This window comes from Schistocerca serialis, chromosome 2 (genome assembly GCF_023864345.2).
Source record: "Schistocerca serialis cubense isolate TAMUIC-IGC-003099 chromosome 2, iqSchSeri2.2, whole genome shotgun sequence".
NCBI lineage: Eukaryota > Metazoa > Arthropoda > Insecta > Orthoptera > Acrididae > Schistocerca > Schistocerca serialis.
In genome coordinates, this window is record NC_064639.1 from 389,249,714 (window position 1) to 389,274,005 (window position 24,292).

Sequence of the window (24,292 nt, forward strand, 5' to 3'; positions counted from 1 at the left end):
AACCTACATCCTTCTGAATCTGTTTAGTGTATTCATCTCTTGGTCCCCTCTACAATTTTTACCCTCCGCACTGCTCTCCAATACTAAATTGGTGATTCCTTGATGCCTCAGAATATGTCTTACCAACCGATCCCTTCTTCTAGTCAAGTTGTCCCACCAATTTCTCCTCTCCCCAATTCTATTCAGTACCTCCTCCTCATTAGTAATGTGATCTACCCATCTAATCCTCAGCATCCTTCTGTAGCACCACATTTCAAAAGCTTCTATTCTCTTCTTGTCCAAACTACTTATCATCCACGTTTCACTTCCATACATGGCTACACTCCATACAAATACTTTCAGAAAAGATTTCCTGACACTTAAATCTATACTCGATATTAACAAATTTCTCTTCTTCAGAAACGCTTTCCTTGCCATTGCCAGTCTACATTTTACATCCTCTCTACTTCGACCATCATTAGTTATTTTGCTCCCCAAATAGCAAAACTCCTTTACTACTTTAAGTGTCTCATTTCGTAATCCAATACCCTCAGCATCACCCCATTTAATTCGACTACATTCCATTATCCTCGTTTTGCTTTTGTTGATGTTCATCTTATCTCCTCCTTTCAAGACACTGTCCATTCCATTCAACTGTTCATCCAGGTCCTCTGCTGTCTCTGACAGAATTACAATGTCATCGGTGAACCTCAAAAAGGTTTAATTTCTTCTCCATGGATTTTAATGCCTACTCCAAATTTTTCTTTTGTTTCCTTTACTGCATGCTCAATATACAGATCGAATAATATTGGGGATAGGCTACAACCCTGTCTCACTCCCTTCCCAACCACTGCTCCCTTTCATGTCCCTCAACTCTTATAACTGCCATCTGGTTTCTGTACAAATTGTAAATGGCCTTTCGCTCCTTGTATTTTACCCCTGCCACCTTCAGAATTTGAAAGAGAGTATTCCAGTCAACATTGACAAAAGCTTTCTCTATGTCTACAAGTGGTAGAAACATAGCTTTGCCTTTCCTTAATCTATTTTCTAAGACAAGTCGTAGGGTCAGTATTGTCTCACGTGTTCCTACATTTCTACGAATCCAAACTGATCTTCCCCAAGGTCGGCTTCTACTAGTTTTTCCATTCGTCTGTAAAGAATTCACGTTAGTATTTTGCAGCTGTGACTTATTAAACTGATACTACAGTAATTTTCACATCTGTCAACCCCTGCTTTCTTTGGGATTGGAATTATTATATTCTTCTTGAAGTCTGAGGGTATTTTGCCTGTCTCATACATCTTGCTCACCAGATGGTAGAGTTTTGTCAGGACTGGCTCTCCCAAGGCTATCAGTAGTTCTAATGTAATGTTGTCTACTCCCGGGGCCTTGTTTCAACTTAGGTCTTTCAGTGCTCTGTCAAACTCTTTAAGCAATATCATATCTCCCATTTCATCTTCGTCTACATCCTCTTCCATTTCCATAATATTGTCCTCAAGAACATCGCCCTTGTATAGAACCTCTATATACTCCTTCCACCTTTCTGCTTTCCCATCTTTGCTTAGAACTGGATTTCCATCCGAGCTCTTGATATTCATGCAAGTGGTTCTCTTTTCTCCAAAGGTCTCTCTAATTTTCCTGTAGGCAGTATCTATCTTATCCCTAGTGATATATGCCTCTACTTCCTTCCATTTGTCCTCTTAGCCATTTTTCACTTCCTGTCGATCTCATTTTTGAGACGTTTGTATTCCTTTTGCCTGCTTCATTTAATGCATTTTTGTATTTTCTCCTTTCATCAATTAAATTCAGTATCTCTTCTGTTACCCAAGGATTTCTATTAGCCCTCGTCTTTTTACCTACTTGATCCTCTGCTGCCTTCACTATTTCATCTCTCAAAGCTAACCATTCTCCTTCTACTGTATTTCTTTCCCCCATTCTTGTCAATCGTTCCCTGAAACTCTCTCGTTCTTTCAGTTTATCCAGGTACTATCTCCTTAAATTCCCATCTTTTTGCAGTTTCTTTAGTTTTAATCTACAGTTCATAACCAATAGATTGTGGTCAGAGTCCACATCAGCCCCTGGAAATGTCTTACAATTTAAACCCTGGTTCCTAAATCTCTGTCTCACCATTATATAATCTTCCTGAAACCTGTCAGCATCTCCAGGCTTATTCCATGTATACAACCTTCTTTTATGATTCTTGAACCAAGTGTTAGCTATGATTAAGTTATGCTCTGAGCAAAATTCTACCAGGCGGCTTCCTCTTTCATTCCTTACCCCCGTTCCATAATATAGTTTCGAAAATTGTTAACATCGGCGTACACAATTTGTATTAAAGAACATTCCAGCCACATTTCAGCATTTCTTAGACTGAGTTCTGTGAGGACTGAAACCTACACAATGTATGGTGTATTTAGATCACATATCTTCCTCACAAAATAATGAAGGAGAATGTCTTAAGGCGAAAAGACGTGTTTGAGCAATTGTATCCAGTGCACTTAATGTGTAGAGAAATGTCACTTTGTGACAGAGGATGTGCAGTACTTGGGGCACGTAATTAATTGCGAGGGAGTCTGAATGGACCTCAGGATAATAAAAGCCACACAGGATTTTCCAATGTCATGGATGGAAAAGGAACTGCAATCTTTTCTAGGGTTAGCAAATCACTAGCGTATATTTGAACCAAAATTTGCAGAAGTTGCACAGTTGCTAACTCATGTGTTAAGAAGGGGTTAAATTGCAAAGGTCAAAAAATTGTGAAATAGTGTTTGGTCGACTGAAGGAATTGGTAAAAACTGGACTGGTACTGGTTTTCCCGAATTATGAGAAGGAATTTGTGCTCTCCCACAACACACGTGATAATGCTCTCAAGTACGTACTGGGCCAAGTTGTGAACAGCTCAGAACATCTGGTTGCCTATGCACCATGACAGCTGAGTAAAGTGGAAAAAACTACTCTACAACCAAGAAGTAAATGCTGAGTGCATTATGGTATTACTTGTATGTAAGGAAATTAAAAGTCATAGTACATCATATGGCCTTGAAGTGGCTTTAGGGTTAAAAGACCCATCAGGTAGATTAATGCACTGATTGCTTACTCTCAATGAATTTGATCTTCAGGCAGATGGCTTCAGTCTAAAGATTTGTATATTACAAAGAGTGGGCCACACAACTGTGGAATGGCAGAAAACCCAGGCTCAGCTATTTGCAATGGAAACATGATTCATTATGTACAATGGACTGTTATGGAGCCAAACCAAACTTGGACCTTGTGTTGTTGTACCAGCCATGCTGCAGGAGGAAGTAATCAGAGAGGTACTTGATTATATGTTAGCTAGCCATGGGGGCCATAGAACCACAGAACGATATATAGCAATGTTGGTATCAAACATGGAGACAGGGCGTAGGATGGCACATAAAAAACAGTTTACCATGCACATAATTTGGTGAGTAAAGTCACCAATGAATTCCATCACACACATTACCAGAACCCAGCAAACCATTTGAGATGATCCGTTTGGACATCTTGGGTCCTTCTGGGCAAACGCCAGAGGGAAATCATTGTGTGTTAATAATAATACATTATTTTTCATGTTATGTGGAGATGGTAGCTGCTCCAAGTCAACAAGCTGACACAGTACCATATTTTACATACTATAAGACGCACCTCTTTCTTCGAAAAATTGCCTCCAAAATTCAGGTGTGTTTTATACTCTCACCTGTCTTAAAAATGGCCATGTAGTCAATGCTGCGGGAAACCTATCTCTACTTGGTAACACAGGATTCAATTGTCAGCAGCAGTGCACCAATGTGACGAACATTAGTTGCGGGGATTCGCAAGCTTGCTTACACTGTCTCCCTCCCTCCCTGTCATCACAAACCCAGAACACTGTCTAGCCTATGATGTGTCATTGCAGGCTACGGTGCCAGTGAACTTGAATTGGAAATGATTTGTGTTATCGGTAATAGTATAATATTTTTGTTAGTAGCTACTTTTGTAATGGAAAAAAATAAAAGGTATTCATATGATGTGGACTATAAATTGAAAGTCACAGCATATGCAGAAGAACTTGGAAACACAGCAGCTGAGCGGCATTTCAGCCCTCCACCAATAGAAGAAACCATCATGACTGGCTGGCTACTAAAGAAGAAATGCAAAAAATGAGGAAGACTAAATGTGCAAAAAGAGGACTGAATGCAAAATGGCCAAAACCAGAAGATGATGTTTTGAAATGGGTTCAAGAACACCATCAAAATTGCACTGGAATTAATATAAAAAAGATTAAAATACATGCTCATAAGCTAGCACTACAGTGGAACTTAACAGATTTTAAGGGTGGAGTTGGCCAGTGTTACAGGTTTAGGAAGCATCATGGACATAGCATGCAAACAAAAACCAAACTATCTCAAGAAATGCCGTAAGAGTATGAAGAGAAAATACACACTGAAAGAAAATCAATGTGTCATTAAGCCAAATAGCGAATACAGCTGAAACTCCTCTGATATTTAATACGTCGAGTAAAAGAAATGTTGCCATGAAAGGTGCCAAAATTGTAAATATGAAAACAAGTTGACATGAAAAAATGCACTACAAAGTTGCCCTTTCATGTTGTGCTGATGGTCCTAAACGTAATCCAATGATCATTTTCAAGCACAAAACAATGCCAAAACCTTCTGAAATACTGCCAGGCGTTGATGTTCACACACATGACAAGGGCTGGATGGACAAGGCTGAAATTATGGATTAACAGAGTATGGGAGAGAAGGAAAGGTGCTTTACTGAAAAGGAGTTCTCTTCTTGTGCTAGATCAGTTTAGTATTCATCTGAAAAATTCTGTGAAAGAGAAACTGAGACAGGGAAATACAGAGCCTTGCTGTTATTCCGGCAGAGCTTATTTCACAACTGCAACCTATTTATGTCTCAGTAAATAAACCATTTAAAGTGTGTATGGGAGAGGAATGTAACAAATGGTTAATCTGCAATCAAACAAGTATATCAGTGGATGAAACAGTCACAGCCTAGAGTAAGAGAAGATATTATTGTTAAATCTTTCATGAAGTGTGGCATGAGTAACACTCAATGGCAGTGAAGGCCACCTTATATATGAAGAGGACAATGATGCCAATGAAGAGGAGGAGGAACAAGAAGAAGAAGAAGAAGAAAGTGCAAATTATGATTTTCAGACATTTAACTGGTGAGTTCAGTTTTATAAACTAAGATTTTTTTTTCAGTCTGGCTTTGCAATCTAACAATAAAAATGGTAAAAATGTTATTTTTTTAAAAACTGCTTAAAAATTATGGTGTGTCTAATAGTCTGTAGCATCTTATACTCCATAAGATATGGTATGACAAGTATGGGTCAACAGTTGGTTGCTAAAATTCAGAATCCCAGAGTTATTAACTAAGGACGAAGATACTAAACTCATATCAGAACTAATAAAACAATTGTGTTTTTTACTGCAAATTTGCAAGTTACGAACAGATGTTTAGACATTCAAGCAAATAACAAAACAGAATGGGTGCACTGGACAACAGGAAAGATGTTGAGTCAGTATGTCAACAGTCACCATAATATCGGAGACACGCTCAGGGCAAACCAGAAGCTTTGTCACTGTTACCGGCACTGGTCCCAAGAAAGGGGGGAAGAGTAAGAAGTATAACATGGCACAGCAGGTTGATCAAGCCACTCCCACAAACTCTGAACATATTTTGCCATACACATTAAGATCTAAGGTTAGCGTGACATAAAGAGGAAGGGATACTGTTTTAAAATTTATTGAGGGGGTTTATTAGGTGAATTTCTGTATATCTCATGTGACATACCACAGTAATGAGAATATGTGAAGTGAATGATGTATAACCCCCCCATGAACCATGGACCTTGCCGTTGGTGGGGAGGCTTGCGTGCCTCAGCGATACAGATAGCCGTACCGTAGGTGCAACCACAACGGAGGGGTATCTGTTGAGAGGCCAGACAAACGTGTGGTTCCTGAAGAGGGGCAGCAGCCTTTTCAGTAGTTGCAAGGGCAACAGTCTGGATGATTGACTGATCTGGCCTTGTAACAATAACCAAAACGGCCTTGCTGTGCTGGTACTGCGAACGGCTGAAAGCAAGGGGAAACTACAGCCGTAATTTTTCCCGAGGGCATGCAGCTTTACTGTATGATTACATGATGATGGCGTCCTCTTGGGTAAAATATTCCGGAGGTAAAATAGTCCCCCATTCGGATCTCCGGGCGGGGACTACTCAAGAGGATGTCGTTATCAGGAGAAAGAAAACTGGCGTTCTACGGATCGGAGCGTGGAATGTCAGATCCCTTAATCGGGCAGGTAGGTTAGAAAATTTAAAAAGGGAAATGGATAGATTGAAATTAGATATAGTGGGAATTAGTGAAGTTCGGTGGCAGGAGGAACAAGACTTCTGGTCAGGTGACTACAGGGTTATAAACACAAAATCAAATAGGGGTAATGCAGGAGTAGGTTTAATAATGAATAGGAAAATAGGAATGCGGGTAAGCTACTACAAACAGCATAGTGAACGCATTATTGTGGCCAAGATAGATACGAAGCCCACGCCTACTACAGTAGTACAAGTTTATATGCCAACTAGCTCTGCAGATGACGAAGAAATTGAAGAAATGTATGATGAAATAAAAGAAATTATTCAGATTGTGAAGGGAGACGAAAATTTAATAGTCATGGGTGACTGGAATTCGAGTGTAGGAAAAGGGAGAGAAGGAAACATAGTAGGTGAATATGGATTGGGGGACAGAAATGAAAGAGGAAGACGCCTGGTCGAATTTTGCACAGAGCATAACCTCATCATAACTAACACTTGGTTTAAGAATCATGAAAGAAGGTTGTATACGTGGAAGAACCCTGGAGATACTAAAAGGTATCAGATAGATTATATAATGGTAAGACAGAGATTTAGGAACCAGGTTTTAAATTGTAAGACATTTCCAGGGGCAGATGTGGACTCTGACCACAATCTATTGGTTATGACCTGTAGATTAAAACTGAAGAAACTGCAAAAAGGTGGGAATTTAAGGAGATGGGACCTGGATAAACTAAAAGAACCAGAGGTTGTACAGAGATTCAGGGAGAGCATAAGGGAGCAATTGACAGGAATGGGGGAAATAAATACAGTAGAAGGAGAATGGGTAGCTTTGAGGGATGAAGTAGTGAAGGCAGCAGAGGATCAAGTAGGTAAAAAGACGAGGGCTAGTAGAAATCCTTGGGTAACAGAAGAAATATTGAATTTAATTGATGAAAGGAGAAAATATAAAAATGCAGTAAGTGAAACAGGCAAAAAGGAATACAAACGTCTCAAAAATGAGATCGACAGGAAGTGCAAAATGGCTAAGCAGGGATGGCTAGAGGACAAATGTAAGGATGTAGAGGCCTATCTCACTAGGGGTAAGATAGATACCGCCTACAGGAAAATTAAAGAGACCTTTGGAGATAAGAGAACAACTTGTATGAATATCAAGAGCTCAGATGGAAGCCCAGTTCTAAGCAAAGAAGGGAAAGCAGAAAGGTGGAAGGAGTATATAGAGGGTCTATACAAGGGCGATGTACTTGAGGACAATATTATGGAAATGGAAGAGGATGTAGATGAAGATGCAATGGGAGATATGATACTGCGTGAAGAGTTTGACAGAGCACTGAAAGACCTGAGTCGAAACAAGGCCCCCGGAGTAGACAATATTCCATTGGAACTACTGACAGCCGTGGGAGAGCCAGTCCTGACAAAACTCTACCATCTGGTGAGCAAGATGTATGAAACAGGCGAAATACCCTCAGACTTCAAGAAGAATATAATAATTCCAATCCCAAAGAAAGCAGGTGTTGACAGATGTGAAAATTACCGAACTATCAGCTTAATAAGTCACAGCTGCAAAATACTAACACGAATTCTTTACAGACGAATGGAAAAACTAGTAGAAGCCAACCTCGGGGAAGATCAGTTTGGATTCCGTAGAAACACTGGAACACGTGAGGCAATACTGACCTTACGACTTATCTTAGAAGAAAGATTAAGGAAAGGCAAACCTACGTTTCTAGCATTTGTAGACTTAGAGAAAGCTTTTGACAGTGTTGACTGGAATACTCTCTTTCAAATTCTGAAGGTGGCAGGGGTAAAATACAGGGAGCGAAAGGCTATTTACAATTTGTACAGAAACCAGATGGCAGTTATAAGAGTCGAGGGACATGAAAGGGAAGCAGTGGTTGGGAAGGGAGTAAGACAGGGTTGTAGCCTCTCCCCGATGTTGTTCAATCTGTATATTGAGCAAGCAGTAAAGGAAACAAAAGAAAAATTCGGAGTAGGTATTAAAATTCATGGAGAAGAAATAAAAACTTTGAGGTTCGCCGATGACATTGTAATTCTGTCAGAGACAGCAAAGGACTTGGAAGAGCAGTTGAATGGAATGGACAGTGTCTTGAAAGGAGGATATAAGATGAACATCAACAAAAGCAAAACAAGGATAATGGAATGTAGTCTAATTAAGTCGGGTGATGCTGAGGGAATTAGATTAGGAAATGAGGCACTTAAAGTAGTAAAGGAGTTTTGCTATTTGGGGAGCAAAATAACTGATGATGGTCGAAGTAGAGAGGATATAAAATGTAGGCTGGCAATGGCAAGGAAAGCGTTTCTGAAGAAGAGAAATTTGTTAACATCCAGTATTGATTTAAGTGTCAGGAAGTCGTTTCTGAAAGTATTCGTATGGAGTGTAGCCATGTATGGAAGTGAAACATGGACGATAAATAGTTTGGACAAGAAGAGAATAGAAGCTTTTGAAATGTGGTGCTACAGAAGAATGCTGAAGATTAGATGGGTAGATCACATAACTAATGAGGAAGTATTGAATAGGATCGGGGAGAAGAGATGTTTGTGGCACAACTTGACCAGAAGAAGGGATCGGTTGGTAGGACATGTTCTGAGGCATCAAGGGATCACCAATTTAGTATTGGAGGGCAGCGTGGAGGGTAAAAATCGTAGAGGGAGACCAAGAGATGAATACACTAAGCAGATTCAGAAGGATGTAGGTTGCAGTAGGTACTGGGAGATGAAAAAGCTTGCACAGGATAGAGTAGCATGGAGAGCTGCATCAAACCAGTCTCAGGACTGAAGACCACAACAACAACAATGATGTATAAATGATAAGGTATTTTGTTTTTATTTATATGTATTCTGCAGGAGAACGTAACAAGATGTAAAGCATTGGGGTGTCTATACCACTGTACGGTTACTGACTGATGTTCAGGAGATGTCGACAGGTGGAAAGAACAATCTTAATTTCTAGGTTATAATGTGTGAATGAATTTCATTCTTGTGGTATGTTCACAGTTAATTGGGAGATATCATGCAGGTTGTTTATTTGAATTGATACTGATGTCTTGTTAGTGTAATAATCTGGGGGTTTGTTTTATTTTGCAATGGGCTTCAGATAGCAAAAGATTGTGTTAGTTTATTTTGTTGTATGAATATAGAGTAAGTGAAGTATAGCTATGAGTATTTCAGGTTGGAGGTTTAGATGGAGCATTGGAAGAAAACGTAGCTCACAGCTGGTTAGTGTATTTTGGAGAGGATGTGGTAGGTGAACAGTTTTGGTGTGCTGCAATTTTTGCACATGTCCTTTCTAGGATAAGAGTGAAAGAAAGAAAGAAAGAACTGACTCATCATCAACATCAAGTGGAAGAGCTGTGCTGGTGTCAGAGAGAGCAGGCTTCAATATGCCCAACCACAGTGGTTCAAACTACCACGTGCACATGTGAAATGGAGCTGTTTTTACAGGAGCATATCTCCAGGAAGTAGGAACGCACTGGACATACTGTGAGTGATGCAGTTGTAGCTATTACTAGTTGCTATGGGCAAGGACACCCACGGAAGGCAGAGTGGGCAGAAATACAGGACAGTGGATTACTGCTGTATGGAACCCAATGAGACATTTTGTGACCAACTTTTCTGCTTCCTGCAGCTATAACAGGGGCTACAGCCTTGAATCTAACATATCCTCTACAGTATCTGCCTGGCAGTCCTTTCAGAGTCTTTCCAGCAAAAAGCTGTTCTACCTGAATTATACCTTTGACACAACCACATTAAATTCTCTCAGCAAGTTAACAGCTGCACAGAATTGGCACATTAGTGCAGGGTAACAGATTCACCATATTCAACAGTGGCATAACAAGTACCAGCATCAGGTCACACTAACAGGAATCTTGTCCTCAGGAACTTTCTTAATCTTGGTTGCCACTTGTATCATCTATGATCTATGTCCATTATCAGTGCAGAACTGCTCCCCTGATCTCTCAGTCCATTAGCTGCCTACACAAAGGCTCACCCACCATATGTGAAATGAAGCGATGCACCAAAAGAAACTATGCCACGAGTAGTGACTGTGTATAATGAGTATAAAGGATAAACCATACACAATAGGTGTGGGAACGTGGAAATGTAAATGGTACAGAATCAAATAATTTAGTAAGATCACAGGCTCAGCAGCAGACTATAATACGGAGGACTGAATTCTCCCCAAGGGGGGAAGAACTGTCGCGGCACTGGCTTTAGTGGGCTACAAGTAGCAGCCAGTTACTAAAATCCAGTGGCAAGCACTGTAGTACTGTTATTTCAGAGTATTACACTCTTCAAGCTGCCTTATGCTGGACCAGGTTGCTTCACAAACAATGTCTGGCACAGCACTTTTCAGGTGTATGTGCAACAAGGGGCTTTTTGTCAGAACTATGCAGCAAAGATGAGTACATCTGGGCCTCCAGCAAAGCCAAAGAGTGCTGGAACTGAGGACTTGTCTCATGTCACTCAACATTATACCAGTCCCATACTGATGTCAGACTGGGCTTCTAATGTGACCACCACCGGTGTAGTGCTGCGCTTCAACTTCAGCCCTGATTTCAACACAAATGTAGTCTCAACACTAGCTGGTTTTCTCCTCTGACCGCACTGCCCCCTAGATACAGTCAGGGGCTTCCTAGCACCAGATAGCCTGATACTTTCAGGCATTGAACTGTGTCTGCCCCAAAGAAGCCATTCAGTGCATACCAGCACCTAGCGCTCCATCCATGGAGCTCGTGGGTTTGCCCTGGCCATGCTGTGCCAGACTTACTCCCTATCTGTCTGCCAATAGCACTCACTCCTGGCTAATTCTCTGTGCTGACACGGCCTACTCAGCAAAGCAAACATCAGATTCTGCCACCTCAGCAGTTCTTGACTATATGCATTGGCCGACTTTTCTGTATAGAATGAGCTACCAACAACAGTTGTTTATCTTCTGAGATCATTCTCTGGCTCTGGTTTTACCCATTCCATGAGATTACTCATACTTGGCAACCTAATGCCCAGCTGGTCATCCTGCTGTCCTTGAGTGACTGTGTAATGGTCAGCAACCTGGACCACTACATCATTCTTAAACAGGAAAATGAGTTCTGAAGTGTCATAGAGAGACCGGTTCAACTCTTTATTGATTTATTATATTACAAACAGTAAATACTACAAAAAGTTATGGACTTTTACAAAACTGTCTAAGTGTGACAAGTTACTGTGTGTTTGAAACCAAAAACAAAACAAACCTCTTGTTACAATGACTATCAACAGTTTTTGAGCATACTTACAGAAAGAATGGCTTCAATTGACGCCATACAAGATGAATCGCAGGGTTACTGCTCATCTTCTGGAACATTTCATTACATTTGGGGCTAATGTCAGTATCATTTACTGAAGTTTCATATGAATACTGCAGCCCACTGAATTTTTGCTGGAGTTCATCAATCCTGGAAAAACAACATAGAATATAGTAACTTCCTGAATATTTCACAAAATAGTTACACAAGGAAACATTTCAAATGAGTTACCTGTCTGATGTGTCCTCGTGAAATTTTAACATTCCCAACAGAGCTTCAGTACTTCTGCCACAGAAAAAGTGCTGAATCATCAGGAAAGCCGCATATTCATTAGATACATTGTGCTGCTCAAGAATTGCAGAAATTTCTCTGTATTCCTGCATAGCCTTCTTGAGATCTCTGAGAAAAGACAGGATTGTAATTATTTGGAAAAATACCAAGACTACCACATACCCTGTGGGTATGAGTATGAGCCACTAGCCCACAAGGGAAAAACTTGTAGTGATGCATGTGCTTCGAGCTGAAATCATACTGAAGCAAAATTCCAAAATTCATGTTCTGTATTTAAGTCATACTGAGAGCTAATATTATGTCTGCATATTACAGGTAAGGGCAGGAGGGGAGGGGGGGTTCTAGACGCAAATCACATGCTAGCATCAGTTTGCACTAAAATCATGAGATGAAACCTGCATACCACCAGACACTTATAAATGTCCTATGCATTATTTCAAACAATCTCAATAACACCTCTGATTTATTGTCAATGCAAACAAAATACAACTGAAACAACAACAAAATTCATTTCTTTAAATGGATGTCTCTGGAAATATTAAGAACATCCATTAAAAAACAAAATGTTCACTGATCAAATGTAGTCATACAGCAATTCAAACAGAGACACAGATTGTTTGGATTGTCCCTGTTCTCATATGTTGTGTTAGAACACCCGCTCCATTCTGCGCATTTTTTGCAACCCGTTGGCTTGTTATTTGCCTTTTGTTGGTTCCTGCTTTTGCACAATGTGTGTCTTCATACAAGGTGTCTTCTCATGTCTCTTGGAATTTACAGTGGAGGACATGGTTATTCTACATTCAACCAATGCTATTTTACTGCCCAAGTATTTGTTGTAGGTGTCAGTCATATAAATAATAATCTTTTTAAGTCAGCAGACACTATTCTGTGCACATAAGTAATATGACGGCATCCACCTATAAGTCTCAGCCATATTTCCATTATATTTAACAACTGGCATCGTTTTGAGATAATATGCTAGCATGAATTCAACACTTGTACCATTGTACAGGGTGGCTCACATTTGTGGAACCACACTTCCGCAGCAAAACAGATCCATGAACAGACATTTATAGCTAAGTCAATAAAATTACTCTGGATTTGTGTCCGCATTGTCAACTATAATATTCCGCAGTTTCAGCAACTATTGCAAGATCCCTTGCTCAGGGTCTGTTGCTAAGAATTTTAAGAATTGTATTGACTGTGATGACGGCTGCGGAAGACTATGTTTACACGTTTATAGTTATACCTAAGCATTATGAAATACGAGGGGGGGGGGGGGGGGACCTGTGAGGCAGTGTTGCCAACACAGCAACCATTCTGAAAGTCACCATCTGGGATCCAACTCGTAATTTTCAAATGGAAAGAGGAAAGTTAGACATGTCCAACAGATAAAGATTTACACAAGAAACACAAAGGTGTCTTTCTTTTGAGCAGAGCTTTATTCATTCACAAGTTATGACACGTTTTTTCCTTACAGGTGATATGAAAGCTGGTGGCATTAACCCAAGTCCAATGCACTGAGATCATCCTAATATCAACCAATGCCACCCAGGCAGACCACCAATTACTCACAGTGTAATGGTGAAACTTTATGAAATTCTGTGAAATTGTCTATGTCACAGACAAATCAACAGCTGTACAATCAAAAACAGATATGGATGATGCCACACCAACCATTCTTCTGGCATTATTCAGTAAAAAATCCAGAGTGCAACATTCACCAATCTTACAATAAACTGGGTTCAGCCGTAAATCAATACCAGGAAGTTTGGCCACACAAAACGCAAACGTTACGTCATTTCACATGGATGATCCAAATCGTTGGGTTCCATTTGTAGAATGGATGACATAAAAGCCGGACAAAAATCACTGTTTACTCTTTGATGTACCGTTTACAGATGAAGCCAGTCTCTCAGTGGGTGAAGAGGCAAACAAACAGAATCACTGATACTGCTCAGGTGTTAGTCCTCACCGGATGGATCCACTGAAGGTAGTTGGCACATCAAAAGCGATTGTTTAGTGTGGGATGCATGGCTCTGATATTGCTGGGCTCTTCTTCATTAATATACACTAACAGTGCCATATCTCCAGTTGTTAGACAAAGGTGTGTTGCCACTGCTGTTGACTGAAGACAGGAAATTTCCAAATTTCTTTCAGCACAATGGTGTTCCACATCCCTACAACCTAGCTGTCCAGAAGTAACCGAATATCCAGTTTTGCCAGAGATAAAAAGGTCACAGGTGTCTGGCAGAGCAGCTGCCAAGTTCTCTGCATTAAAGTCCATTAGATCTATATCTATGGGGACAAGTGAAGGCAATTGTTTATGAGGTGAAGTGCAGAAATCCTGTCCACATCAGGAAATCGGTTGTTGGTGCTTGTGTTTGTGTTCCAGCACAAAGTAGGTTGAAGTCCATACAAAATGGGATATTAACTCAGAAATGAATAAAGCTATACTCAAATTAAAGACACCTTTGTTTTTCTTCATTTAACTCTTTGTTTGATACAGCACATGACCCCTTTTCCATTTGAAAATTACGAGTTCTGTCCAAGTGGCAGCTTCCAAAATGGCCACCATGTTGATAACATATCTTCCCTTCAATCCCACCTCATACTATTTGGGCTTAAACTTCTGTTTATTCACCCGTTTTTGTTTCAGAATAATGGTTCCACAATTACGGGCCACACTCTTATTACAGAATTCTGTGGAAATTTCTATCCTTTCATTTTCCAGTCACAACACCCCATAAATATTGATCAATTTTACTTCTTTTTCGAGGTTTTATGGATACAGCATCTTTAGGGGATGTTCCTCCTGTTTCCCCCTTGTTAGTTACAGAAATGCTTATAAGCATTAGTTAACCGACTGGGCTAATGGCTCAAGTTAACACTTAGAAGTATCAGCCACAGCAAGCATTTTAAATTAGCAACAAACACACGGCACTCCTGATTACTGTAGAAAGAAAATCATTTCCTTTTTTTTCTTTTTTTCATGCTGACAAATAGAAAAGAGATTAATATGTCAGCTAAGTGAATGGAAAATGGTATGACAGTACTGAAGAGTAAATGCAGCATTCAGATGAAAGTGTGTCCTTCCTTCAGTCCTCTCCATCGCCCCAAATACCCATTAACTATAAAAAATATCACAAAACTATACATGACTTATAGTAAATTATCTGAGAATAAATTGAGTTCCACATGATCAACTGTGTAAGCCATAACACTTCCTTACTTTTAGAAATCTTGAAAACATTAACCTCCATTTTTTTTTTTTAATTTGCAATAAAATGCCAACAGAAACAAAAAATACATATGAACTGGAATATGTTACAAAATATTACATGATATGAGATGTTTCACCTATAAACCCTTAAAAAATTGAAAATTTAATATTAAAAACATAGGGTTATGTTTCAACCAAGCATGTTAGCTAAATTCATTTACAATTTCAGCTCAGTTAGTTCAGCAGTAGTGGAATTTAACAACCTGTGGACAAACACCATACCCTTTTAACTAAAAATACTCTTTCCACTGCTTCAGAATCTTAAGGTAAACAGAATAACAGTATATCAGATCATCACTGCTACCTGCATCAGTTTAAAAACTAGTAAAATATTAGATTTTTCTTATTCAACAAGTCCAATCCTATACTTTCCACAGGCATTTGATTCAGCCATCATCTATTCTGGTGAGATCATATACGCACAAGATTTGTCTTTGTACATCCACAATAGATAGCAGTCTCTGCTTTAGCCAGCATTTTTCTTTCTTTAGTTTTTCTTCCATCAGATCTACAGGTAACACTGTCCAGTCCAGTTTCTATTTGCAATGTATTTCTCTTGGACAGGCATCAATGGCTTGTCTGGAATTTGTCAGGGAGTACTGTACAGTCATTCTTCATAATAAGAGTAACATAACTTCATTAACAATGCTTTGATATTTTTTTCTTAGTCTACTGTAAAATGCAATATGAAAATTGTAACCTTTTAACCCTATTTACACCATACAGTTTTATGCCAGAGTGCACTATATTGATTTTACAGGTACATGCAGAATGTAGTCATCAGTAACAATGACAGATTTATTATTAAGTCTCAGAATTTTTACACATTGGCAGCACCCTAATCATAGAAACAACTGACATTAACATATTTGCTGCAGCTGATGTTTATTAGTGTCAACACAAGCCATTAGCCCAGTGCTGTTAACACTTATAAGCATTTCTGCAACCAACGCACCACTGATGTAGCCGCTTATAAGCATGCACATCCACAGGCGTAGTGTTCACTTTCATTTTGCAGCTGTGACCATGCGTTTGTACAAGCAACAAAGTCTCTGGGAACAAATTTGTGCCTACCATTTCTTTTTTCAGGTGTTTAGTTGTCTGTGAGGTAGACTGTCCAAATGGCAGTTTATACAAAAACAATGGGGCTTCCAAATGCTAAAAAAGGTAGGAAGAACAAAAAATGCACTGCTGATAGTAAATGAACATATTATAAGGATGTGATTTCAAGTTTGAAGATCTGAGGACTGTAACTGGAACCTCAAGAATACAGAAATGTGTCATAATAACGATAGCATGGAAGCAGAGCTTTCAAAGATGTTTCATGTGTGGAATCAAAAGATATAGACAATGATGGTGATGAAGTCATTAATGGTGGAGAACCCACATCGACAGACATTAATAAATCAGATGATAAATGGCATGATGAATCTCATGACAAAAATGAGAATGTTTAATAATTTATTCCACTAGCAAAACACCAATGATTTATTTAAGTTACTACTTACAGAAGACAGATTCCAGTGTATAGCTGATGAAATAAATGGCAGAGCTGTGACTGTATTTCTAAGCAATAATACAAAGGATGTGTCTAGGATTTGTAGCTGGAAACATTTTGGTGTAGACAAAATATTTGTCTTCTAAGAATTTCATTACATATGGGTAACACAGAACACCACCCAATTACAAGATTACTGGAAGAAAGATCCAATGTTCCAAAAGAGAGGAATAGTAATGAGCATGAGGAGAGACATATATATGATCATCTTATGTTTATTACATTTTGCTAAAAATCCGCAATCAGGACACCCAAAACCAGATTATTGATAATACGAAATATGACCCATACTAAATTACTTTAACAATAGAATGTGTCAAGTGTATCACCCTATCTTTAAATGTATCAAGGATTCTTTGGAGACGGGGAGATCATCCTTTGGACAATATATATCAAATAAAAGGCATAAATATGGCACACAAAAGTACATGCTTAATTACCTAGATGCTTTTATAACTAAGTGTGTTGTGTACATGGGGACACCTGATGATATGGGTGGAAAATCTCATGGTGAGAAGGCAGTTTCACACTTGCTGGAGGAAGCTTCATACTGGCCATCATATTGTGAATTTCATTGTGTGAATTGTGTTTTATTCATCTCATGATGTACATTTGCAATCCATTTGGTTTGCATACAAGAGACATGTCAAAATTTATAAAACAATTACAATGATTTTTACATTAATAAATAATGGCACTATAACGAATAATGACACTATAAGGATAACACATTGTACCCAGCTTAAATTTCCAGTTTGTTCCGCATGAATTCATCCACTGAATAATAACACTTCAGTGGATGAATTCATGCAGGGCAAACATGGGCAATTAATACAATAGCTTTTTGTTAGCTAAAATCTTATTGAATCTGAAAATGTACTGGACTGGGACACCAAGGCTAAATAGAAGGAACACTCCTAAAGAAGTAGCAGCCGCAAAACTGAGTAAAGGAAATACAATTTCTTGCTACTTACACAGCGTGATATTCAGAAAACAGAAGGGCAAACAAAATGTTAATTACCTTTCCGCAGAATTTTAGAACACGTTGGTACAAATTATGAATTCACACCAGCAAACTGTCTCAAAACCACTGCCAATTGTCAAATACAATGTATATATGTCTGGGACTGATAAGCAAGAGCAGCTGCTGTCAAATTATGTATGTGAATAGGAGACCATCCACTAGCCTAAAAAGCTATTCTTCCATTTAACTCACATGACACTTTTCAATCTGCATTATCTTTATAACAAATACTTGAGAAGTAAAATGACACTGTATGATTATAGAATAAAAATTATAAAGGGAAATTTGAAGAGATGCGAGAAGCAGACATAATGAAACACAAATTGTGCAAAAGCAGGAACCAGCTGAAGGGAAACAGCAAATCATTAGGAAGAGATGTAAAAAGTGCACCGGACAGAGCAAGTATACTGATGTGCCTGAGTGAAGAGACTGCTCAAATAATCCTGGATTCTGTTTGAACTGCTGTACGATAACATATGAGCAGTGAGTATTTTGTTCTGTAATGGAGATTGTGGATATTTCTAGAGAGAGATATTTTTTTTCATATGAATAATGTTTTTTACCAGAATGAATTTTTCACTCTGCAGTGGAATGTGTGCTGATATAAAACTTCCTGGAAGACTTTTTACATTTCATTTCATGGTTGGTATAGCAATCAGTATGTGTGATGAGAAGAAACAAGCAGTCTTGGTTGCAGTGTTAAAATTTTTATTACTTTCTAATAACACATACCACCTGTATTTGGGCATCTTTGGATTGCTTGATAATTGGTAATGACAGGTACATCAAGTACCCCACATAAAAATATCCCAGCAGGTAAATGTTCATTGTCAAAGCTTTAAAAACACTGTGTGGTGGGCTTATTGCAGCATGTGGTGCAGTCCAATGCAAAACAAATGGGATCAGGCCTACAGTAAGTCTTTACATTAGTAACATGCCAGAGGTGTAGTGCATATTCTGGCTACACATATCCATATTCATGTGTGAAACATGTCACTAAACTGCATCTCAAGACCTGGCTCACAACTGTACTTCCAATAGTACCTCATCTCCAGCTTTCCAAACTTCACAGAAGTTCATCAGCAAAAATAGCAGGACTAGCACTCCTGGCAGAAAGGTTATTGCCACAGCCTGGGAGGTGTACCCAGAATAAATTTTTCACTCTTTAGTGTAGTGTGCGCTGGTATAAAATTTCCTGGCAGATCAAAACTAAGTGACTCAACAGGACTCAAACCTGGATCCTTTGCTAGTCCCACAAGATTCACATGAGAACTTCTGTGAAGTTTGGAACATAAGAGATGAGGTAATAACGGAAGTAAAGCAGAAAGGAAGGGACATGGCTCATGCTTGGGTAGCCCAGATGGTAGAACACTTCCCTGTGAAATACAATGGGCCAAGATGTTTCAGAATCAGGTTACCTTCCATTTGGAACATGGGTGCACTAAGTAACTGTGATATGATTTTATAAATTATAGAGTGAAGCAATCAGTCGTCCTTTTTTCTGCCTTATTATTTCCTCACACTCATCAATATCATCTGATTAGACTTCATGCAAAGTGCTGCAGTTAATGCTGGAAGTTAAGAGCAAAATCCAATTCTCAAAATAAATACAATGATTCTCAAAGACAATGTGCCATACATAATACTCTCACTTATAATGAACACATATAACAAAGTTAATTCATTTTCCAGTAAATCACAAACACACTGATGCAGACCATGTTCAAGAAACAGACTGTCTTAGTTAACAAACTCAAACTGACTATTCAGTTCTATTTTCTCTCGTCTCCATGACATCACTGGCATTGTCACATCCACTCTTCCTCCACGGCTCACTTCATATCTCCAAGCGATGACACAAAGACATGGCATAAACTGCCCAACCACAAGATCCTTGAACATAAGATGTCTATCATTGTCCCGGCTTGCAGATAGTCTGCGTCCATCCATTCCTGCATTCACACAATTAAAATATACATCCAAAAAGCAGGTTACAGTAATTCATCACCTAAATAAACTATTTACAGTGGCATTCATCATTCATCGGTTCAGTAAATGTTTGTGCACCATATCACTTCATCAAAGTGATATGTTACATTACAGAATCTCAAGTACAGGACAAAAAGTGGAACATTCTGCTTGAGTAAGATTTCAGACTTTAGACTGGAGTGTTTACAAATGTCTGTCTTGCAGGCTACTGGCTCAAACTTAAACATGCAGTAACATGTAAACTGAGAAGCAAATGTTGGGACTCAAACAAGATCTTCAGACCAAATTTTTATCAGTTTTAATTTGTGAACCTCATATAAAGCAAACTTCATGTATTTCATTGTAGCAAATTTATGCCAGGAGTTATCTGGATAGATTTTGCTGTGTTAATGACATAAACAGTACTACCAATGCTATATGGTGAGCAGCAGTTTTCCTTCTCATAATATTGTTACATTCCATCCTGGATTTTTCCATTGTTTGTTTTAAATAAAACTATTGTTGGAAATTTATCTATATATTCTAAAAGTGACTGTACAGTGGATTGTGAATATCTCTATTCACATGGTAACGAGGGAGCTACGACTGACCTTAAGACTGAGTACCTACCCTGATCTCGGTTATTTTGTTCTCATGATCCCTACATAAAATGAAAATGGATGCAGTAGAACTGGTACACAGTCTAGCTTGAATAATAGTCCTTAAATATGGCAAGAACATTGCTGACTCCCTTCTAAGGATATTGCCTAGTATGTATCACCCATTCCTTTGCTATCTGTTATGAGCTCTACTTAATGACCCCACATGCTGTTGAATAGTTTAGATTAGATGGTGTTAGGACCTCATACAAGTTCTCTTTAACAAATGCATTGTACAAACTCCCAATCAATCTAAGTTTTACAAAGACATTCCCAACTACTGATTCCATATGTTTGTTCCACTCCACATCTACTTCTAATGTTACCCTTTGGTGTTTAAACAATGAGACAGGCTCCAGGAGTTTACCAGTAACGTACTATATGTTTACCTCTCCTCTGTAGAAGCAGAATTTCCCTTTACCCACATTTAAAGACTGCTATCAATCTGAACATCACATGGAATACTGTCTACATCATTCTACATTTCCTTATAATCTTCTACACTTTACCACACACAACAGCACAGTTAGTGAAAGATCTGAGAGTGCAGTTGACCATCTGAGAAATCATTTAAGCACGCTGAAAACATTTTGACACCCATGCCTATGCTCCAATGGGCACTGTTTCAGTCAGCACAATGTAGGTGCACAGACGTGTGTGTGTGTGTGTGTGTGTGTGTGTGTGTGTGTGTGTGTTTTGTTAAAATGAAAATGAAGCTAGACTAACCAAAATCTCCGTATTTCAACAATTTTGGAAGTACTGTCTTGAATATGATTTTTTGTTGTTGTTGTGGTCTTCAGTCCTGAGACTGGTTTGATGCAGCTATCCATGCTACTCTATCCTGTGCAAGCTTCTTCATCTCCCAGTACGTACTGCAGCTTACATCCTTCTGAATCTGCTTAGTGTACTCATCTCTTGGTCTCCTTCTACAATTTTTACCCTCCATGCTGCCCTCCAATACTAAATTGGTGATCCCTTGATGCCTCAGAATATGTCCTACCAACCGATCCCTTATTCTAATCAAGTTGTGCCACAAACTCCTCTTCTCCCCAATTCTATTCAATACCTCCTCATTAGTTATGTGATCTACCCAGCTAATCTTCAGCATTCTTCTGTAGCACCGCATTTCAAAAGCTTCTATTCTCTTCTTGTCCAAACTATGTATCGTCCATGTTTCACTTCCATACATGGCTACACTCCATACAAATACTTTCAGAAAAGACTTCCTGACACTTAACTCTATACTCGATGTTAACAAATTTCTCTTCTTCAGAAACTCTTTCCTTGCCATTGCCAGTCTACATTTTATATCGTCTCTACTTCGACCATCATCAGTTATTTTGCTCCCCAAATAGCTAAACTCCTTCACTACTTTAAGTGTATCATTTCCTAATCTAATTCCCTCAGCATCACCCGAGTTAATTCGACTACATTCCATTATCCTCGTTTTGCTTTTGTTGATGTTCATCTTATATCCTCCTTTCAAGACACTGTGTATGCTGTTCAACTGGTCTTTCAAGTCCTTTGCTGTCTCTGACAGAATTACAATGTCATCGGCGAATCTTAAACTTTTTATTTCATCTCCATGGATTCTAATATATACTCCAAATTTTTCTTTTGTTTCCATTACTGCTTGCTCAATATACAGATTGAATAACATCGGGGAGAGGCTACAACCCTGTCTTACTCCCTTCCCAACCACTGCTTCCCTTTCATGTCCCTCGACTCTTATAACTGCCATCTTGTTTCTGTACAAATTGTAAATAGCCTTTCGCTCCCTGTATTTTACCCCAGCCACCTTCAGAATTTGAAAGAGAGTATTCCAGTCAACATTGCCAAAAGCTTTCTCTAAGTCTACAAATGCTAGAAACATAGGTTTGCCTTTTCTTGATCTAGCTTCTAAGATAAGCCGTAGGGTCAGTATTGCCTCATGTGTTCCAACATTTCTACGGAATCCAAACTGATGATTTATACCACCTAAATCACAGTAAATATTCTCACCACAAATATCATTTAATTTTGAAGCATTACTTAAGACTTCTTAAGTTTGTAAAATTGATGGGTAGTGTTTATTAGCCATATAATAATGCATTTGTATTTACAGATTTTATAAACATATGAAGACATACAAAACTAATACAGCTGTACAACATGTCATGCACAACAGACAAATTAACATAAATATAATCCCTCATTTCTGTTAATAACCACAATATGCACATCAGATAAACACAGAATTTAAAAAAGCATAAGGCCTAATTAAGAAGAGTGTAATTATAAATGGTAAAAGCATTACACTTCCTTGAAATTTCAAATTTAAAAATAAAAAAATAGGCTGCAATCAGCTGCCTACCCTGTATCACATTCTAACAGAGACAGTCACTTGCTCCTAATAATGCAATTGAAACACAAAAGGATTTAACTTTTACAAGCTTTCGGAGCCAGTGTGTCCTTCATCTGGCAGAAGAGTTGAAGGGGAAGAAAGAGGGGTGATGGAAAAGGACTGGAGAGGTTTAGTAAAAGGGGTAGAGTTTGGAAAAGTCACCTAGAAATCTGTGGCAGCAAAAACTTACTGGGTGGGATGAGAAGGAAAGGCTGAATGTTGGGGACTGCACTGAACAAGATTTGAAAATCTGAGAGCTTAAAAGTAGCAGACAGGATTCTATGCAAGACAGAGATTCCTGCTACAGCAATGAGCATGAGTTAATAAGAGTGAAAAGCTAAGTGCATTATATGAAATAGAGGTGGGCGGGGAAGGCAAAAAATAGACAGGTCAGAAAATGAAAGATGTAGAAAACTAAAATGCAGTGGAGAAAGGAGTAGTTACTGTAAAGAAAAGCTGAGATGGAAGAAATTAATGTAAATTACAGCCAGGTAGGTGGCAGTGTTGGATTGACTTGGGGGAAGAGAGCAAACAACGAGGTCATCGGTCTCATTGGATTAGGGAAGGATGGAGAAGGAAGTTGGCCATGCCCTGTCAATGGAACCATCCCAGCATTTGCCTGAAACAATTTAGGGGAATCACGGAAAACCTAAATCAGAATGGCTGGATGTGGGATTGAACCATCATCCTCCCAAATACGAGTCCAGTGTGCTAACCACTGCGCCACCTCACTCGGTGGGTGGTAGGAACCAAGGACATGTAGCACTAATTCCCATTTGTGAAGTTCTGAGAAACTGGTGTCTGGAGGAAGAATCCAGCTGGCACATGCGGTCAAACAGGCACAAAGATCACAACTGCCATGTTTAGAGCATGCTCTGCAATAATATATTGTTTGTTGCCAAGTATACACCCTCTGCCTATGCCCATTCATCCTGACTGATAACTTGGTAGTAGTCATGCTAATGCAAAAGGTCTAACCGTGTTTATGTAAGAGCTGATATAGGTTAGGTTAGGTTAGTGTTTTTTAACGTCCCGTCGACAACGAGGTCATTAGAGACGGAGCGCAAGCTCGGGGTTAGGGAAGGATGGGGAAGGAAATCGGCCGTGCCCTCTCAAAGGAACCATCCTGGCATTTGCCTGAAACGATTTAGGGAAATCACGGAAAACCTAAATCAGGATGGCTGGAGACGGGACTGAACCGTCGTCCTCCCGAATGCGAGTCCAGTGTGCTAACCACTGCGCCACCTCGCTCGGTAGCTGATATATGATGTGTCGTTTCACAGATGGCTCTCTCTTTCAGAGTACATGTTTTGTCAGTTATAGGGCTGATATAAGTGGTGGTAGGAGGGTGCATAGGGCAAGTCTTGCAGCAGGGACGATCACAGGGGTAGGTGCAATAGGATACAGATTGGTGCAGGAGGAGCATAGGGCCTAAAAAGGATATTGCAGAGATTGGGAGGGTGACGAAAAGCTAGTCTAGGTGTGGTTGGCAAATCCTCAGACACAGTG

The 24,292-nt window shown here is 39.2% G+C and overlaps 1 protein-coding gene across 4 annotated transcripts in view; it reads right to left on the reverse strand.

Annotated features, from left to right (window-relative positions):
* Positions 1-24,292, reverse strand: part of LOC126457215 (ATP-binding cassette sub-family A member 7-like) — a 594,847-nt gene that overhangs the window by 495,296 nt on the left and 75,259 nt on the right. For all 4 annotated transcript variants that reach the window (XR_007585450.1, XM_050093334.1, XM_050093335.1 and 1 more), the window contains exons 9-10: positions 11,849-12,016; positions 11,609-11,767 (exon numbers count right to left, since the gene is read on the reverse strand). Coding sequence is in view for 3 of the 4 variants with exons in the window: in XM_050093334.1 (XP_049949291.1) it covers positions 11,609-11,767; positions 11,849-12,016 (327 nt within the window). In the remaining variant the exon portion in view is untranslated. The remainder of the gene's footprint in view (positions 1-11,608; positions 11,768-11,848; positions 12,017-24,292) is intronic.